This window comes from Astatotilapia calliptera, chromosome 14 (assembly GCF_900246225.1).
Source record: "Astatotilapia calliptera chromosome 14, fAstCal1.2, whole genome shotgun sequence".
In the NCBI taxonomy this organism is placed as follows: Eukaryota; Metazoa; Chordata; class Actinopteri; order Cichliformes; family Cichlidae; genus Astatotilapia; species Astatotilapia calliptera.
Window position 1 is genome coordinate 39,280,727 of NC_039315.1, and position 20,062 is coordinate 39,300,788.

Here is a 20,062-nt window from a genome sequence, read left to right on the forward strand (position 1 = left end):
TTTGTAAATACTTTCCTGGGGACAAGAGGCTGTAAAGTTAAGGTACTACCATGAACTGCAAAGCCAGCAAGTTTATCTGCCTTCAAGACTTTGATTTTCTGAATGAAATTTTGACCCCTCTCTCTCAACCTAATTATAACATATCTCCAGATCTTCACCGCCTCCTCCAGCTCTTTCATGGGACAGCAAGGCGTTCCAAGACAGCGAGATGTAATCTCGCCTCCGTGTCCTGGATTTAAACTTGGTCTGCTTCAGGGCCTTCTCCTGGGGAGACATGCCCAGAAAACCTCACCCAGGAGGCGCCCACGAGGCATTCTGGTCAGATGCCGGAAAAAATAAATGATGGCAAAAAAATCTCCCAAAAGAATCTTTGTTTCATTGAAAGCGCTGATAATAAAGACAGAGGAAGTGTAGGAGTGTGCAAAAGATTTTCTTTTACAGTGATTCGATCAAACAAAAGAATCAAATGTTGACTTAGATCATGACAATGAAAAAGGTGTGATCACAGTTTTTGGGTTTGTTTGTTTTTTTTTAAATGCACTCAAATCTGGAGTTACTGAAAAAGTAGTTAGGGAGAAATTTCACTCCGTTTAAGTCTGGCTTATACCAACTTAACTTGTTTTTCCTAGGCCACACACTGCTTTTACTAGTTTTTACCATCATGTGTTCTCTACTTTTATGTTTTATTTTATCTGTATGCTTTCTGGTTAACAAGCCCAACTGCCCTCACTACAATATTACTCCTGCTCAGGGGAATTTTAAATAATTTCATAGGTGTTCAGTAATTTGAACTACAACATAGCTCTGAGGAGCCTGTATCATGAATGCTCAGTGGCTATAATCTCTCTTCATTTAGTGCATGCAATTGATGGCACCAGGAGTAGCAAGTTTTAGTGTTTATATTCAAAGATGTTTTTAGCTCTCTAATTTCTGAGTGGATGTTCATGGTAACAATTTTGTCACACAAAGATGAATGCATCTTTGTGTAAATACAGTCAAGCCCATAATTATTCATGGCAAATTTTGACTTGACGTTACTCTTATTCAACCATTAATTACACAGGTGTCTCCCAAAGACAATAAGATGATGTAAAAGAGGCATCATTGTGGAGAAAAATATTTCTGAGCTCTTATTTACATTTGAGCAAAAAGTGTAATGTCCAAAATTATTCATACCCATCACAAACTGTCACAGTCTCTTGGAAAATCTAAAGTTCTATACCATTCCAAACAGTCCAAGATGTTCTACAGCATTCTCATTACCCTGATTCACTGAGAACAGGTGTTTTAATCAATTTAACAGGTGAAAAACAGCAGCTCCTTGTGGACAGGCATGACTAAGACAAAGGAGCTCAGTGAGGACCTGCAGCTGTGCATTGTGGCTGCTCACAAGTCAGGAAAGGGCTACAAGGTTATATCTAAAGGTTTTCAAGTTCCAATGTTATTAAAAAAAATACAAGATGTTCCGCAGTGTGGAACATCTCAGAGGATGTGGTTGGAAGTAACACCTGTGCTGGCCAGCAGGATGGTGAGAGGTGTGAAATAGAATTACAAGGATCACCACCAAGACCATACTGGTGAATCTGTGCTCTACTAGTGGCAATGTCTCAAGGCAGACAATCCAACGGAAACTGGACAGTGCTATGTTCCAGTAATGCAGACCAAGGAAGACGCCACATCTCCAGAGAAGGCACACAAAAGCCTGCTTGGCCTTTGGAAATGCTCATCTGGACAAAGAAGCAGAGTTCTGGTCTTCCGTGTTACAATCAGATGAAACAAAAATTGAATTGTTTGGACACAATGATGTTTCCTTCATTTGGCATAAAAAACAAAACAAAACAAAAGCAAAAAAGGAGAAACGTTTTGCTAAGAACACCATCCCCTCTGTCAAACATGGTGTTGGGAACCTAATGCTTTGGGGCTATGTTTCAGCCAACAGACCAGGGAACCTAATCACAGTAAATGGCACCATGAGAAAAGAGCAATACAAGAAGATTCTCAACAATAACATCAGGCAGTCTGCAGAGAAACTTGGCCTTGGGCACCAGTGGACATTTCAGCACAACAATGACCCAAAACACACAGCAAAAGCGGTGAAGAAATGGTTAGCAGACAAAAACATTAACGTTTTGCAGTGGCCCAGCCAGACTCCTCACTTGAAACCAATTGAAAATCTGTGGAGGGAGCTAAAGATCAGGGTGATGGCAAGAAGACTCTACAACCTGAAAGAGTTGGAGCTCATTGCTAAAGATGAATGGACAAAAATACCTGTGGAGACACGCAAAAAGCTGGTCTGCAATTATAGGAAGAGTTTGATTGCTGTAATCGAGGTCTTTCTATTGATTATTGCGTGGGGTATGAATAATTTTGGACGTGACACTTTTTGCTCAAATGTAAATAAAAGATGAGATTTTTTTTCCCCTCCAAAATGATGCGTCTTGTACATCATCTTATTATCTTTTGGGAGACGTTTGTGTCATTTCTGGTAAAAAAAAAAAAAAACTAAAAAAAAACTAAAAAACTTGCTGATTGAATAAAAGTAACTAAGTCAAAACTTGCCAGGGTTATGAAAAAGTATGGGCTTGACTGTATCAACAATCCTGCAGACCATAGTGTTTTAATGTGGAATATCACATGGATTCATGTGTGTGATTAATACTTGCTATGCTTGCACACACAAACTGCATTTGCAGCCACTTTCCTACTGAGGTAGGAATTCATAGTTCAGTCAAATGCAGAATATTTTTAATGGACAAATTACATCCAGCTAACATGGTCACAGGCACTGTGTGTTTGTACATAGAGAACTCGCTGGTTCTGCTAGCTTGTACTTGGCAGTAGTGCACACTGCCAATTACGTCTAGCACTAGCAAGTTAACTGATTAATAGAAAAGAAATTACCAGCTTTAGTTCAGTTTAAATCAAGAGAATCAAAAAATATCTCAGGTCAAGATGAAAAAGGAAAAGACTGTGACCAACAAAAACTGTATAAAGTTTTCAGATAACCTTGCTTTTAATTGAAAATAATGACTAGTGATCCTGTTAGATGTCAAGATGGCAAAACCTTAAAAAACAAAAAAACAAAAGAAAAACAGGCTCTGCACTAGAATCATCTGCAACGTGTTCCACCAAATCTCAAGCTTTAAAGGATCTTTGAAAGGTCCTAACTTATGAGTCCAGCAGTTTAAAGTTCTGTATAGTTGTGCACTGATTCATGTTATGTAGAAGCAGTGAATCAAGCGGCATCAGGCGGCCTTAGAGTGAAGAGGTAGGAGCTTGAAATGTTAAAGTGACACTATGTGCACACAGGCAAGAGCAGACAAATTGAGTGAGCAACTGTGGACTCATGTTGGAGTGAAAAAAATCAGGGGTCTACCTGGTAGAGACAGTGGCAGACACTGCGGAGCTGTGGGGGAAATTCGCCTGATGAACTAATGATGGCCTGAAAAAAGCGCTCAGTGATTTGCAGCAGGTTCCTCTGGTTCTCTTCGAGGTTCTCACCTTGTTCCAATCTGATGACAAAAAAACAAACAAAAAAAACTCAGTTCTATTAGTCTTTCAGTTCTTGTGACCGTATAGAAATAGTGGGCAGCACTTAGCTGATACATGCATCCAACACATAGTTTGTGTTTTTTTATTTGAAGCAGTTCCAGTGACTAAACTATGGCAAACGGGAAAAAAGCCAGTGTATGGCAGCACAAAATTCGTAACGTATGAGAAGAAATTTGCCAGTGACTTGCAGAGGAAGCTCCTCCTTGTTCATGCTATAATTTTGTTACCACTTAAATTTCTCCAACATCTGCTACCTAGGCCATTTCTCAAAAGGCATTAAGAAAAAGAAGGGCTTCAGTTTTTCAGTCTAAGCTGTCTGCAGAGATGGAGGTACTAACCTGGTGGGGTCCACCTCAAAGCTAATGTGTTCAGGGGTTGTGATGACTCCTCTCAATAAAGGCTCCAGTAACTTCTGTAGATAGGCTGCCCCGTATACCTGAAAAAAGAAAGAGTGACAGCTTAAATCATGCAAACAACATGTCCTAAGAGGCAGTTAAGAAGCATTTCTAAAGAATTCACAAGAAGAGTCAGGCAGGGTTTCTACCTTGAAACAAAAGGTCATTATCTTGCTGGCCAGGCTATTTCCTCTGAAGAGGGTTTGCATGGAGTCAGCTAGCTCCACCTCTTTAGAAAACATATTCCACAGGAGTTGGTAGAGTAGGTGTCGGGAATCAAACAGTGTCACCAGGACTCGTGCTAGTTCATCCTGAAAACACATAGAGTAACTATTACATAGGCTTTCACTGTATTAAAGCAACATTATGAACACACCCATTCATTAAAAAAGGGAAAAAAGGCCTCTGAAAGGTCTGTGCAAATGTGTAGTAGCATTATGTTACCTACGACATTGTCGTAGGTAACATATGTCAACATTCAATTTTAAATCCGTGGTTAAAAACAAAAAGAAGCCACACACCCATTGAGACCCTGGAACCACATTAGCTAATGCCATGGCAATGGGCAGCTCTCCTTGGTCTCCCATCATGGTGACCAGCTCTACCAGCCTCTCAAAGCGGTCAGCCAACACAGTCTCAGCCAGTGTGTCAAACTCTGTTCCCTGTTGAAGGATCTTGGTCAGCACTTCCATAAATGTGGCTCGAGTCTGAAGATCTTTGTGATAACCGAGACCTGAAAAAGAGGAAACCAAAATGTAAATTTACTAAAATAAACTACTGGACTTCCTCACAACAGATTCATTTTGCCTTATATATTTCCTTACTTACCAATTGAGTGCATAAGACCACTGTCCACATTAGCATTGAGTAGATTGGACATTGCTAGGATGGTGCAATGTCGAAGGGATGCCAGACGTCGGGACATTCCTCTCTTACGTCCCCCAACTGCCTGGCCTTCATCCTCCACCTCACTGCAGTCATTCAGCAGGTTCATGAACAGAGTAAAGTACCTGCACACCACCAAAAACAACAGCTAAATGAGAAAAGATGGGTTTTCTATAGTCTCACTATACTGTGCATCTTTTATTTGTATACCTTCACGGGGGTTCACATTTTCAGTGACAAATTTCAGAAACCCAGTTGTAAAATCATTACTGGAAGTGTACTGAATGTGACAGTATTTGGCAAAAACAAAACAAATGAAAAACCAAAACGGAAAAGTAAACGTGGTCCGTTGTAAACTGTATAATTCTGTCTGAAATCAGGCATCAGTGACACTGCAATCTGCAGCAGTGGGCTGAACAGAGGTTTGTCTCAGTGTTCAGCCCCATTCCCAACATCAAGGAGACATCCCTGTATTCTCATACAGATAGTAATGTGGAAGATTCTTGGGCCACTCGCCATTTCTTGCGAGGAAAATGGGAAATAGGTGCACTGATTAAAGGCAGTTACTGAATTTGTACAGTTCTACACTCATTTGGTAAAGTCACCTTTATTCTTCAAAACAGCCTGAACTCTATTAGGTAAGCTTTCTTGTCATTTCTTTTAGCAGTTGTCCACACTTCTTGAAGGACACCTGAAAGATCTTGCATCAAGATCTCCAAATACCACTGGCTGAAATGCAGCTCGAAACCACTGTATGTAGCTGTAGATACTATTGTACCTTTCTTCTGACCTCCTCCATGCATATAAACCACAATTTGATACAAAACAAATCTGGATCAATGGCTTCATTAGACCTGTTGCCACTGATTTTCAAGATTCAGGTAATTTTGGATACCTCAGCCTTTTCTCTTTTCTTCCCTTCCTTAAGAACGGCTCCTTGCATCTTACTATTATGTGAGTAAATAAGCCTCTTAATGTTCATGTTTGAGCAGACCACACCTTAGTCAGACTGCTGCTGGGAATCCACGAGGGTGGCTTCATCGCCGCCTGTCTGGCAGAATAGAGAAGCAGAGTGCGAGGACAGCCAGAAAGCAGTCCTTTCTGTCTTTTTTTTTTTTTTTGGGGGGGGGGGGGGGGGGGGGGGGGGGTCCCCTCATTCTCTAATGTCTTGGACAGATGATCCTGCTCCGACATTTAGGATTCTGGGCCTCAGCATAACCATGTATAATATCCACAAAACTCAAAAAGAGGTTATACACACACAGTACTGTAATATTATGTTGAAGCACAGTACGTATCACTCCGCAAGGCTCCTGCCTACGATAGCCGTAATGCTCCGACAATCCATCAAGAGGTGCGGCTTTGTAGCTTAGCAAAGTCGTACTAAAACATTTGACAGATTTTCGAGCGCCGTGTACATAAAATCGTTTCGAGGTCAGTAAACACAACCAGAATTCATACATAAGGCACACGGGATTATAAGGGGCACTGTCGATTTTCAGAAAAATCACTGGATTGATTTTAAGTGCACCGTATTTCCCAAAAAACACGGTAATAACGGCCCGCTAGCATGCTCCACCAAAAATAGTGCTTTGTTGTGTATCTGACGGACGAAAGCTAAACCAGTCCCACACCACTGAAGTTGCAGCATTTTTACAAACCAGTTCTGGTTCATCCGTTTCATTCAACGATCTGCTTTCACCCTTATCATTCTCCATCGCCGCCATGCTTTCCACCATATGCGTATGAAAAAAAGGCACTGCGCATGCGCGTTTTACCCATATTCTATGGCGATATTTCATTTTCTTATCGTTGCCCAACATTATACCGGTATTACCATGAACGGTATGATATGGCCCAGCCCTACTCCAGAGGAGGTGAATGGTTCAACTTACATTCCACACAGTCTTGTCCATCACAACAACAAAGCCCCCCTAGTCTTCAACTGCTCCTTCCTCTACCAGCAAACTGCCAAACTTAATGACCTCATGCTGCCAGGCCCCATGCTTAGCCCTTCACGCCTCAGCGTGTTACACCAATTCCACCACCATGCTGTGGCCATAAGCGGTGATATAAATTTATTCTAAATTTTTACTTTATCAAAAACATCTGGATTGAATAATAAATTGGATAGGTTGAGACTGGCTGTATGAAAGGTAGTCTAGAGCCTAGAAAAGCTGAAGGAGAGATGTGTTCAAGTAAAGCTCCTTCCAACACCATCCAACTGGAGCTAACAACAATGTTCCAATATTTGATGCCCAGCAATAATATATGTTTGGAAGTGACATATCGCTCATTGTTCTAACTAACTATAAGATATTTTCATGTACCCTCAGCTGTCTTTCATGAAGTTTTATGAAGATATGCAGTTGGCAATTAAGGTTGGAAAAGAAAGATTTTTTTAAAACACATAAAGAAATTTAGGAACTACACACATCTTGATAGATGTGACTTTTCCTCATAACAGAGGTTGATAATTAGCCCTATAAAGATCCCTAAAACTAAAACAAACAAAAACCCAAATTGACAAAGTAATCATTTGTCAGATGTTTCTACGACTTGATTTGGGTCCAATGGTGGTAAATTTCATTGACTGGACATAATATGGAAAGGCACACACCTGAATATATAAGATCCCATATTTGACAGTATATGTCAGAGAACAAACCAAGTCATCAAGTTCAAGGAATTGCCCATAGACCTCAGAGACAGATAGGATTACTCAGGGGTGCTGACTCATTTAAACTAACATAAACAACATCCTGTAACCAGGTTTCTGGTTTCTGACTTTTAATTTAGTGACCTCTGAGACATAAATGGGTTGGCGGTGTAATGAGGGCTTCAGTTTAAAACTAGTCAGCCTGTTTTCACAGCTGCTTCGAGCGCTAAAGGCCTCTATCACATAGGAAACGGCATACTCAGTGCTACACTCTGAAACCCATCGTTTCAGAGAGTACTTGTGCATTGAGCCTAGCTTCCAAAGCAGTATACAGCCTAAATTTCTTACAGGCATCATCATTACTAAAGGCTGAGGAGTAGCTAAATATCTTACACACTGAGTGCCAAAGGTGCAGGAGGGAAGCTACAAGCTTAACTAAGCTAGCGAATCCATAAAGACACAGTGAATCCACTGCACTTCCTAATTCTATGACTGTACTTCATCTGTCCTGATCGGTAGGGCAGGGCAACATGGCCAAAAATATTTATCACGATACAGGGAGTGCAGAATTATTAGGCAAATGAGTATTTTGTCCACATCATCCTCTTCATGCATGTTGTCTTACTCCAAGCTGTATAGGCTCGAAAGCCTACTACCAATGAAGCATATTAGGTGATGTGCATCTCTGTAATGAGAAGGGGTGTGGTCTAATGACATCAACACCCTATATCAGGTGTGCATAATTATTAGGCAACGTCCTTTCCTTCGGCAAAATGGGTCAAAAGAAGGACTTCACAGGCTCAGAAAAGTCAAAAATAGTGAGATATCTTGCAGAGGGATGCAGCAGTCTCAACATTGCAAAGCTTCTGAAGCGTGATCATCGAACAATCAAAATAGTCAACAGGGTCGCAAGAAGCGTGTGGAAAAACCAAGGCGCAAAATAACTGCCCATGAACTGAGAAAAGTCAAGCGTGCAGCTACCAAGATGCCACTTGCCACCAGTTTGGCCATATTTCAGAGCTGCAACATCACTGGAGTGCCCAAAAGCACAAGGTGTGCAATACTCAGAGACATGGCCAAGGTAAGAAAGGCTGAAAGACGACCACCACTGAACAAGACACACAAGCTGAAACGTCAAGACTGGGCCAAGAAATATCTCGAGACTGGTTTTTCTAAGGTTTTATGGACTGATGAAATGAGAGTGAGTCTTGATGGGCCAGATGGATGGGCCCGTGGCTGGATTGGTAAAGGGCAGAGAGCTCCAGTCCGACTCAGACGCCAGCAAGGTGGAGGTGGAGTACTGGTTTGGGCTGGTATCATCAAAGATGAGCTTGTGGGGCCTTTTCGGATTGAGGATGGAGTCAAGCTCAACTCCCAGTCCTACTGGACATTGCTGCTGCACGCAATGTTGATGGTGAACAGATCAAAACACTGACAGAATCCATGGATGGCAGGCTTTTGAGTGTCCTTGCAAAGAAAGGTGGCTATATTGGTCGCTGATTTGTTTTTGTTTTGTTTTTGAATGTCAGAAATGTATATTTGTGAATGTGGAGATGTTATATTGGTTTCACTGGTAAAAATAAATCATTGAAATGGGTATATACAGTGGGGCAAAAAAGTATTTAGTCAGCCACCGATTGTGCAAGTTCCCCCACCTAAAATGATGACAGAGGTCAGTAATTTGCACCAGAGGTACACTTCAACTGTGAGAGACAGAATGCGAAAAAAAAAAATCCATGAATCCACATGGTAGGATTTGTAAAGAATTTATTCGTAAATCAGGGTGGAAAATAAGTATTTGGTCAATAACAAAAATACAACTCAATGCTTTGTAACATAACCTTTGTTGGCAATAACAGAGGTCAAACGTTTACTATAGGTCTTTACCAGTTTTGCACACACAGTAGCTGGTATTTTGGCCCATTCCTCCATGCAGATCTTCTCGAGAGCAGTGATGTTTTGGGGCTGTCGCCGAGCAACACGGACTTTCAACTCCCGCCACAGATTTTCTATGGGGTTGAGGTCTGGAGACTGGCTAGGCCACTCCAGGACTTTCAAATGCTTCTTACGGAGCCACTCCTTTGTTGCTCGGGCGGTGTGTTTTGGATCATTGTCATGTTGGAAGACCCAGCCTCGTTTCATCTTCAAAGTTCTCACTGATGGAAGGAGGTTTTGGCTCAGAATCTCACGATACATGGCCCCATTCATTCTGTCCTTAACACGGATCAGTCGTCCTGTCCCCTTGGCAGAAAAACAGCCCCATAGCATGATGTTTCCACCCCCATGCTTTACAGTAGGTATGGTGTTCTTGGGATGCAACTCAGTATTCTTCTTCCTCCAAACACGACGAGTTGAGTTTATACCAAAAAGTTCTACTTTGGTTTCATCTGACCACATGACATTCTCCCAATCCTCTGCTGTATCATCCATGTGCTCTCTGGCAAACTTCAGACGGGCCTGGACATGCACTGGCTTCAGCAGCGGAACACGTCTGGCACTGCGGGATTTGATTCCCTGCCGTTGTAGTGTGTTACTGATGGTGACCTTTGTTACTTTGGTCCCAGCTCTCTGCAGGTCATTCACCAGGTCCCCCCGTGTGGTTCTGGGATCTTTGCTCACCGTTCTCATGATCATTTTGACCCCACGGGATGAGATCTTGCGTGGAGCCCCAGATCGAGGGAGATTATCGGTGGTCTTGTATGTCTTCCATTTTCTGATGATTGCTCCCAGTTGATTTTTTCACACCAAGCTGCTTGCCTATTGTAGATTCATTCTTCCCAGTCTGGTGCAGGTCTACAATACTTTTCCTGGTGTCCTTCGAAAGCTCTTTGGTCTTGGCCATGGCGGCGTTTGGAGTCTGACTGTTTGAGGCTGTGGACAGGTGTCTTTTATACAGATGATGAGTTCAAACAGGTGCCATTCATACAGGTAACGAGTGGGGGACAGAAAAGCTTCTTACAGAAGACGTTACAGGTCTGTGAGAGCCAGAGATTTTCCTTGTTTGAGGTGACCAAATACTTATTTTCCACCCTAATTTACGAATAAATTCTTTACAAATCCTACCATGTGAATTCATGGATTTTTTTTTTTCACATTCCGTCTCTCACAGTTGAAGTGTACCTCTGGTGCAAATTACTGACCTCTGTCATCATTTTAAGTGGGGGAACTTGCACAATCGGTGGCTGACTAAATACTTTTTTGCCCCACTGTATTTGTTTTTTGTTAAGTTGCCTAATAATTATGCACAGTAATAGTCACCTGCACACACAGATATCCCCCTAAAATAGCTAAAACTAAAAACAAACTAAAAACTACTTCCACAAACATTCAGCTTTGATATTAATGAGTTTTTTGGGTTCATTGAGAACATGGTTGTTGTTCAATAATAAAATTATTCCTCAAAAATACAACTTGCCTAATAATTCTGCACTCCCTGTAGACTTAAACACACAGCGCGACCCGTGGATCAGAATCAGTGAGATGTCGCCTTTCTCACGATCGGGGCTGAAAGCCGACAGCTCGCTGATTCTGATCTGTCGGCGGGTCCGCGCTTTGTGTTCACGCCCTTTATGCGCTGATTCTAAAGCTGTTAGTTTGATGTCTCTCCAAACAATATTGACCGAACCAGCAGCAAAAGAAGATCCAAACTACGCTTCACATAAACATCGTCATGAATTCACTCTGACTTTTGCTGTTTTGCTTCCACGGCGATGCACAGCTCGCTCTCTCTCTCTCTCTGTACTTCAAGAACAGTTTCCCGTCTAAAAATCTGTTTTCTTCATTATTCGCTTGCTTGTTACGCACAAGTCTACCGTTGTTTACAGCGCTGTCGGCTGCTGTTTTTTTTCCCTTTTACATTCTTCCGAAAAGAAAACCTCATTTCTGCTCTTCAATACTGAACAAATTTAAACTTTTTAAAATTATGCAAAATGCAAAATGCTAAATCTCTACTAAAACCACTGTAACTTCAGAGGTAATGTTCATGTGTTGATTAATGGTTTTCTTTCGTTTTTGATGGACTGCAGAATATTTTTATAAATCCCAGGCCAGGAAAACCACCTTCATCTTTTTCTGTGTTTTATCTTCAGCTACTTTGACACAAAGGCCTCTGCTGTGATGCTCACACCTTTGATAAAGTCTTGCGTGTGTCAGCTTCCTTTTTATTGATACAAAAATATGTAAATGTACTGATCTGAATTATTTCTGACTGTCAAAATTTCCCAGATTTAAATCGAATCGAATCGAATCGAATTAAATCGAATCGTGGATCGAATCGATTCGGGACCTTGTGAATCGGAATTGAATCGATTCTAGAAATCAGTTACGATACCCAGCCCTACTCATTAGCCTCATTTACCAACTGGGCCCAGTCAGTAATCACCTCTCTGAGGTCATATAAGCTGGGGATGAACTGGATGTAGGAGGGTGGTTTTTCCTCTGGTGTTCCCACATTGTGTGTCGAAGGTGTCGGGAGAGATCCTATAGTGGGGAGTTGTGGAAGCAGTGTAGCTGCTACATGTGAGTCGTGTGGGCTTGTGGGCCCCTGGAAGTGCCTCCTCATGCTGTGGAGTTTTTTGTTTGGTTGTTCTGTTCTTTGTTGTTGCGACCTTTTTCTTTTTCCAAGTGTTATTGGTAAAATGGCGTTGTCGGCTCTTTATGTTAAGCTCATCTATAATAAAAACTATTTTATTTACTAGACACCTCTGTCTGTTCTCCTTTCATTCTGTTCCGGACCCATATGTTACCAGTCCCCCCACACACCCCTAGACCTTCATCGTGGGGACGTAACAATGATGTTAACTGCATAATCCCCAGGAGGCCCTAAGACAGCCTTATCAGTCAACCAGCAAAACCTCTAATGTTAAGTTTTACCCTTCTGACGACCCCTGTTGAGGCAGGCCCATCACGGGTCGATCAATCGTGGGCATGTGTATCGTGGTTAGCTGACTGCCTTAGCTGCCCAAGTGATGTCAGCCCTTTTTAACCATAGCCAGTGACTGGTCCTCTCAGCAGTGTTAGCTAGTTCTCCATTAGCCTGCCGTTGCGCCTGTCCTCTGATCCCAGTCTCTCTAAGCAGCTTTGCTCAGACTTAAAAAGAGGTTATACACACACAATACGGTAATATTCTGTTGAAGCACAATACGTATCACTCCGCGAGGCTCCTGACTACGGTAGCCGTAACGCTCCGACAATCCATGAAGCGGTGCGGCTTCGTAGCTTAGCAAAGTCGTACTAAAACATTTTTTGACAGATTTTTGAGCGCCGTGTTCCAAATAAAATCGGTTTAGTAATAACGACGGCCCACTTGCATGCTCTACCAAAAAATGGTATGATATGGCCCAGCCCTACTGATCGGTCTCATTTTTCCATTCATAAATTATATCTCTGACTTTCTCAGCGCACTCTCTTCATTTGTTAGTACGTTTCCATCTCAATCTCTAATCACCTTAATGCTGGGCAGACACTGTGCGATGACCTGCGAACGATGCAGGGTCTCACACTATACGGCCTGATGCTCTGATGCGACCTGAGTGCTCACACTGTGCGTCCATAAAACGAAGGTTATAACAGAAATAATGTCGCTTGCTCTCCCTCTGGCTTTCACTCATACAGACACACCACCACCATCAACTTTGCTAAATTGCTAATGAAAAACATTGATCAGGCAGCTGTGATTGAGCAGCAGTGTAGATCCAACTATTTTCACGGTTGTTGTGGTCGTGATCATTTTGTGAGGCCACATCGAAAAGGCTCGGATGAGCTTTCCAAAGTTCTACAAGTTGTGCCTCCATCGCTTGTGTCCAGATCACACGCTGCACTGCCGTACTGCTCCGTCTTTTTCCCTGACATTTGTGTTTGCGCGTGCGCAGTGTGAGAAACTGCGGTGACACCCTCACGACCAAGCGATTGATGATCGGGAGCTGGTCGTGAGGTGTTAATAGCTTCTCGTTACCCCACGTATACTACACGATGCACGATGAAGGCCAAAATCGGGCCAATCGCCAAAACGGTCGCACGACTCAAAAATCGGCTCAAAATGGGCCAAAAATCGCACAGTGTCTGCCCAGCATAACAGGGTGTACGTCCTTTCCCGCTCAATCTCTTTGGCTAGCCAACTGATACAAGTCCTTTTCTCCTTCCCCTGAGTGTCCAGCCTCACATACATGATCCTGTCTGACACTCTCTTCATCTCTAAAACACCATCTCACATCCTTAAACATTGCCCCTAATCAATTTCCTCTTCCTCTGTCTTTGGCCATGATGCATTGCACTTATTGCAGAGCGAGGCTGTACATAGTACTTGTGGCTGTGAGAGCATCAGCATTCAAACATAAAATTTCTGATGATTGTGAGCTACTGTTGAGATGAATTAATGATCAAGTACTGTCTTTTATGCCACAGAAAAGGTAAAATGTTGATGTGTTCTTACTTCAAGAAGAGCTGAGATTTGGCCTCCATCAGCTCTACTCCATCTCCCTCCTCTGGCTGCAAAGGAAGACCAGCTAACAGTGATACTACAGCCTCCATACTGGCTTGGTCCAGGTCCCTTAGCATCGCACATTACACATGCATGCATGCACACAAACAGACACACAGACAAATATGAAAACAATGAGAAGGGAGTTCATCATTTCCTGACAATACAATGGTTTTATAGCATATATTTAACAGAGATGCACCTTGTCAGGCACTTGATGTCATCATCAGCAGCTTGGTTGGAGGTTCCCATTACCCAGTCTGTCAGATATTCCACCATCTTGTTCCTACAAAACACCATGAGTGAAAAATTCCATTATGTCCAAAGGGGCAATACATTTCTATGTAAATAACAAGCGGAGGGGCAGCGGGCTGCACTATTGCGTCGCAGCTTGGTGATGGACGGTGCTTGTTTCAAACCCATTGGCCACCTGGGACCTTTCTGTGTGAAGTCTGCATCTTCTCTCGGGTAGTCTAGCTTCCCCAAACAGTCAGAAGATATTCAAAGGGTTATGTTAATTTGCGAGTCTAAATTGGCCAAACGTGTCAAAGTAAGCGTCAATGGTCGTCTGTCTCTCAGTGATACCTGGGGACCTGTCCAGAGTGTACCCTGCCTTTTGCCCTGTGACAGCTGGGAAAAGCTTCAACCCCCCCCCCCCATCCCCCATCCAACTCTGAATCGAATAAGTGGAAGAAGAAAATCTAAGTGAATAGGATGTGTTCTTCAGTTAAAATGCATTAAGTCAGTAAGTGCAAGCAGCAGGTATAAAAAGTAGAAGATGTGTTTTTCCTCAGTGATGTGCAAGCAAACAGTGTCCTAACTGGTAGCTGGTTCTACTGACCTGAACTTCATCTCCTGGCAGAAGGACAGGTCATCTCGTCTCTCCATCATCACCTCGACCAGCTGGCACAGCTTGGTTTTGATCTGGATCGCATGGACTACATTACCCAAAATACGCACATACCTAAGGGATAGAGCACAGTTCTGTGTAGCTCAGAGCATATTCTGTGATTTTCATTACAGTTTCCAAAAGCTTCAGAGACAAATAAAATCATAATTCCATTCACTTTGAAAAAACAAAATCTCTCTCACTGACATTATTCACTTTTTAAACACATTTGGATAAGCAAACATTTGATCCTGTTTAAAACAGCGCCTATTGATAAAGTCGACATACTCTGATGGAAAACCCTAAAAGGGTTAAATGTACTGGATTTATATAGTTTTTCCTTCTAGTCTTACTCGCCCCTCACAGTATATACAGCCACTTAAAATGGTCACCTGGTCCCTAACAGGACGATGATGGATGCTTAGCCGATTCTTAGCAGTAATGATATATCTTGCCTGTGACATGGACCATGCAACCATGAGTAGGAACACCCATAAGTGGCATTTAGGAAAACCAGTTGTAATGTCTTGCATATCCAGCAGGGGGAGGAGTGTGCATTCATTTACCTTTTAAATACTTATAACAGAACCATTACTTTAAGCCTTTCTATAAAATACCAACATAAATTTTTGCTTGCACCAAATAAAAAAAGAGGTTGTGCATACCAAACACGCAAGACAGAAGACAGACAGTGATGCTTGCTGTCTATGGTCAAAATCAAAACTGAAATGTGAATTAAGCACTTGCTGGATTGTGCAACACCCAGCAATTAATGCAATTTAAACAAGCTGCCATAGAGCACTCAAAATGTGTGTATGTGCCTGCGTTTTTCTGCCAGAAATTTGTGGCACTTTGTTCTAAACAATTGGGGTGATTAATAGGGTCAGTAAAAAGATTCTGTAGGAGAGGGGCACAAAATAGTAGTTTTACTAATAATGTATGGATTGCATAATTTTAAAATGCAGTAAATTGGCTGGTGTAACTGCGTTTTTTGTTTTAAACCCTTCTGCTCTGTACATCTCTGATAAATCACTACTTGTAACACATTAGGCGATTATTCAAACAGCTCTCTGACCCCTCCCACCAAAGGCCAATGAATTCCAAACCCCAGCCCAAATATCCTCTCTATGTCCAACTGTGATTTTAACAGACGCACATAGTAGTCCTGCAGAAATCACTGACAGAAAGTACTGACAGAACACTGTGATACAAACAATCTTCTTCTTTGAATTTTCCTGAATTTTATGACATTAAAATAAGGGAGTTAAGCTTTTTACATTTTAATGCTTGTTGTTCAGCTGCCGTGCTTTATCTGTATTTCATTGAAACAATCATCACTTATTAATGATCGTGAAATAAAAGCCTTCCTTCTACAGGCAAGCAGCAACCCCCCAATATGGGAATAGTTTCGGTGACTACAAGATTTCTCATAAAATCTTTTACAGGTAATAATTCAAGTCAAAGGGGTGTGTTTATAGTGGAAAGTAGATATGTCCCAGGAGAAGGAGGGGGGTACTCCGATCAGCTGACAACCGGTTGACATATGGCTGTTAGCAGCAAACATGAGTGGCTGTACCTGTAAACCACATTCACCCATTTAGTTTATGAGGTAAAAAGGTGCCTTATCCTAGATTTTGCTAGTATTTAATTCTCATCTGCAGGTCCTGGACAGGTACACAAAATATTAAAGAATTTATAATTTAATCAAACATACAGTCTCCAAAAGTTGATTGTGTTCATCTGGACATGGCGTTTTCAGTGAGAGAAACGTTTCATCACTCATGCAAGTGACTTGTTCAGTTACTGGAGACTGAAGAAGCCTGAGGACTTTGTTATTAGATAAAATGAATATTGATAAAGTTTACCTTTATGGGCAGAATCTGCAGTAGAAAAAATGTGATAAATCAGAATATATCACATCGCGAGTTAAGTATTGTGATCATATCGTATTGTGGGGTGTCTGGTGATTCCCACCTCTACTAAATATGTTCAAACTTTTGACCATACTCTTTTAATGCAAAGTGGAGATGGTTAAGCAGAAAATGTTCTACATGCCACTGTGAGATGGAATGATCCATGAGAGAAGGCTGGACCATTCTGCTAAATGATGAAGAAACTCTACTAGAAGTTATTCTGCTAAAAGGAACAACTATGTCCAGATGTTATGACATTTATTTTCACATTTTTAATGCCAAAAAGAACATCAATTTAGATTTAGTTTGTTGTGGTGTTTTATGCTTTGTAATTTCCATCACCGCACAATGTTTTAATTTCATATTTTGCTGTGATTACCTTACTAGGTTGAGCATCATGGTCTCAATGCTGGCTTGTCCCAGGTGTTCAGAGCTGCCCTCTGAGTGGTTATCTAACAGGTTCTTCATGATGGCTATGGTCTGCTCCACAAACTGTGTGTTAGTGTCGTTGATGGGAACCTGAAAAAACGGAAAGCCACAACGTAAATGTCAGTAACATTGTTACTGTACACAGTGTTAAAGAAACAAAACAACAAACACACTTGGTGACTTTTGATAAAGGACTGAATTTTATCAAAGCTGCAGTGTGATGAACCAAAACAAAGACTTGTTTAAGAAAAATCTGACAATTTAATCCAGATTTGTTTTTGAGTCCTTGCCAGAAGAAAATTTGGGGATTTTTTGGGCCAAAACCAGCCATTTAACCAAAACTCCAGCGTTATTGACAGTTAACCATGTTAAACTCTCCTCAAGCAAGGTAATGATGATTCTTTTAAATATTATGAATATATATAATTAAAAAGTAATATTAATCCATTTAAGACTGATAAAGAACATTTTTCTGCAAATTACAGATACAGCCACTCAAAACTGCTGCTTTCAGCCAGAGATGAGCCGACAGTCAACTGTCAGCTGAAAGTCAGTCGCTGAGAGTCTCCCTTTCGTCCTTGGGGCGTATACTTTCCGCTATAAACACGTCCCTTTCACTCAATTGCATAGTGGCACCAAGGGATGTCGCTTTGTTAGGGGAAAGAAAAAATAAAAAACCCACACACTTTGGATAGTTAGTCATAGATGATTTTCTCAGTATTATTGTAGGGCCTTTATGTTATAATATAAAGCGCATTAAGGCAAGTGTTTTGATTTCATGCTATAAAACTGAATTTAATGGAATTTTACATTCTTTTGATAGCTTTTGCTGTAAACCTCTTCACCGATTAAAATCTAAAAGAAATTGATAAAACTTCATTTTCAGCATTCAGACATTTCATACTACAAATCCCCCAAACTATTTTCAGTTAACAGTTTTTCATTCATCCAATTCAAGCTAATCTAATAAAATAGTTACAATTTAAAGGAAAATTGAATACAAAAAATAATATTCTTGCACACAAGCTTCCTCAAAGATCCCAGCCTATTGTTTGCTGGGCTGATACTTCTTCAGACCTCTGTTTGAAATATGAGTACATTCTTCACTTTTCCGTGTAAGGTTGAAACTAAATACTTTGATTTATTCTTTAAATTTCTTCTAATTCTTACATTTGTATAGTCGCTCATTAAGACCAGGTTGAACGCTAATAACGCGATTCTTTGCGACCTGTTAGCACATGCAGATTTTCCACCTATAACTAAATAATAATAGTATTCTTGCACACAAGCTTTCTCAAAGATCCAGACCTGCATAAATACTACAGGTTGGATACTTTGCAGGACATGTATCAGTCGTTGGACTTGGAGTGTCCCTTTCACAGCGCAAAATTTTTGAACCAGAGTATTATATTGCAAATCACAAAGGCGATTTACTAAGATTAGTGGCAGACAACTTGAGTAAGCAGGCAGGACTGTGATCGTTACCGCTATGACGTAATTTATTTGGAAAGTGTAAATGGTGAGAATTACCAATGGTTTTACGCACAGTGCCAGAGCTTTGTGGTTCACTCCTACAGCAGTGTTTTATTAATCATCCACATATTTCTGGCTGAAACACACACATACATATTGTTGCACAATCTGAATTAGTTTAAGTTTCGATTTTGTAGTTTATATAACAAAACATACAAGACCCTACAATAATAATTTTACGCTGTCATGTTCAGAAACACAAGTCAGCAATAATCACAGAATGCAAGCATCACTTTCTGTCTGACCTGTTCGTGCACAACCTGTAATTTTTTGGCTGCAAACATATTAATATACATATTTAATAACAAGGCTCAACATTAGCCAGCAATCGGTCAGGATTCCAACAGGCACCCATCGTGGTGCTGTCACTGATGAGGCGGCAGTTTTAAGTGGCTGTATCTGTAGTTGTTTTTACTTTTAAAACTTTATCCACAATTTTCCAACAATACAGTTTATGTGTACTGAGGTGATTTCATAGGCTTTTACTGCTTCTGTCCTAAAATTGAAAAAGAAGGTCCTGAATAACAAATTATGCTACGTCCTCGTGTCACTGGATGGCATAAAGATTTTTGAAAATTGGATGAGGTTATACAGGAGGCTTTCTAAAGCTCAATTAAAAAAACGACTGCTATTAAAACAAGGGCCTATTACACAACCACATTTCTAATTTTTCTCCACTATTTGACACATTTTTACTTCCTAAGAAAATGGCTAATTTTTAACATTTATTTCTCTTTAATACGAACTCACCGGACCCTGAGTGTCAAAGAACTTGCCAATGCTGTTCTTGAGCTTGTTGAACAGCATGGGATACAGAGCTGGACTGAGCTCCAATCCAAGGAGATCCTTAACATTGGTGCGAACATGGAGGCCCACCCTGTCGTGGCCACAAACCAGCAGAGCCAGCAGCCGGTCCAGGAAGCGGCTCACAGGTGTCTCACTCGAGGCCGAAGAGCAAGAGGAGGTCATGAGGTTGGACACCTCACAAGGGCCCATAGAGATCATGGAGTGTTTACGCTCGGTCATGGAACCCATAGGTGGACTGTATGTGGGTGGGCCTGGGGTGCTGCGCTGCTGGAGGCACACACCGCCCAGAGCACACAGAAATCCTGTCATGTTGATCCACTCCTGCTGCAGGGGGATACAAAGACACTGAGGCCCAGTGGCACAACACCAGGTAAGCTATTTGTTACAAGTCTGCATTCAGTAATATCTCTGTTCATATTGCATTGTCTCAAAACAAAAATTCACATCAACAGCAACAAACAGGTCACCAAATCTTAGTTTGACTAATCAGAATTCTTTGAGACTGTTTTAATGATTGTAATG

At 41.3% G+C, this 20,062-nt stretch overlaps 1 protein-coding gene across 4 annotated transcripts in view; it reads right to left on the reverse strand.

The window, feature by feature from the left end:
• Positions 1-20,062, reverse strand: part of nf1a (neurofibromin 1a) — a 132,725-nt gene that overhangs the window by 71,538 nt on the left and 41,125 nt on the right. For 2 of the 4 annotated variants that reach the window (XM_026191697.1, XM_026191694.1), the window contains exons 20-29: positions 19,484-19,885; positions 17,151-17,290; positions 14,811-14,933; positions 14,172-14,255; positions 13,922-14,038; positions 4,776-4,957; positions 4,469-4,680; positions 4,097-4,258; positions 3,891-3,988; positions 3,377-3,512 (exon numbers count right to left, since the gene is read on the reverse strand). In XM_026191697.1, coding sequence (XP_026047482.1) covers positions 3,377-3,512; positions 3,891-3,988; positions 4,097-4,258; positions 4,469-4,680; positions 4,776-4,957; positions 13,922-14,038; positions 14,172-14,255; positions 14,811-14,933; positions 17,151-17,290; positions 19,484-19,885 — 1,656 coding nt within the window. The remainder of the gene's footprint in view (positions 1-3,376; positions 3,513-3,890; positions 3,989-4,096; positions 4,259-4,468; positions 4,681-4,775; positions 4,958-13,921; positions 14,039-14,171; positions 14,256-14,810; positions 14,934-17,150; positions 17,291-19,483; positions 19,886-20,062) is intronic. The other 2 variants (XM_026191696.1, XM_026191695.1) reach the window with 2 other exon arrangements.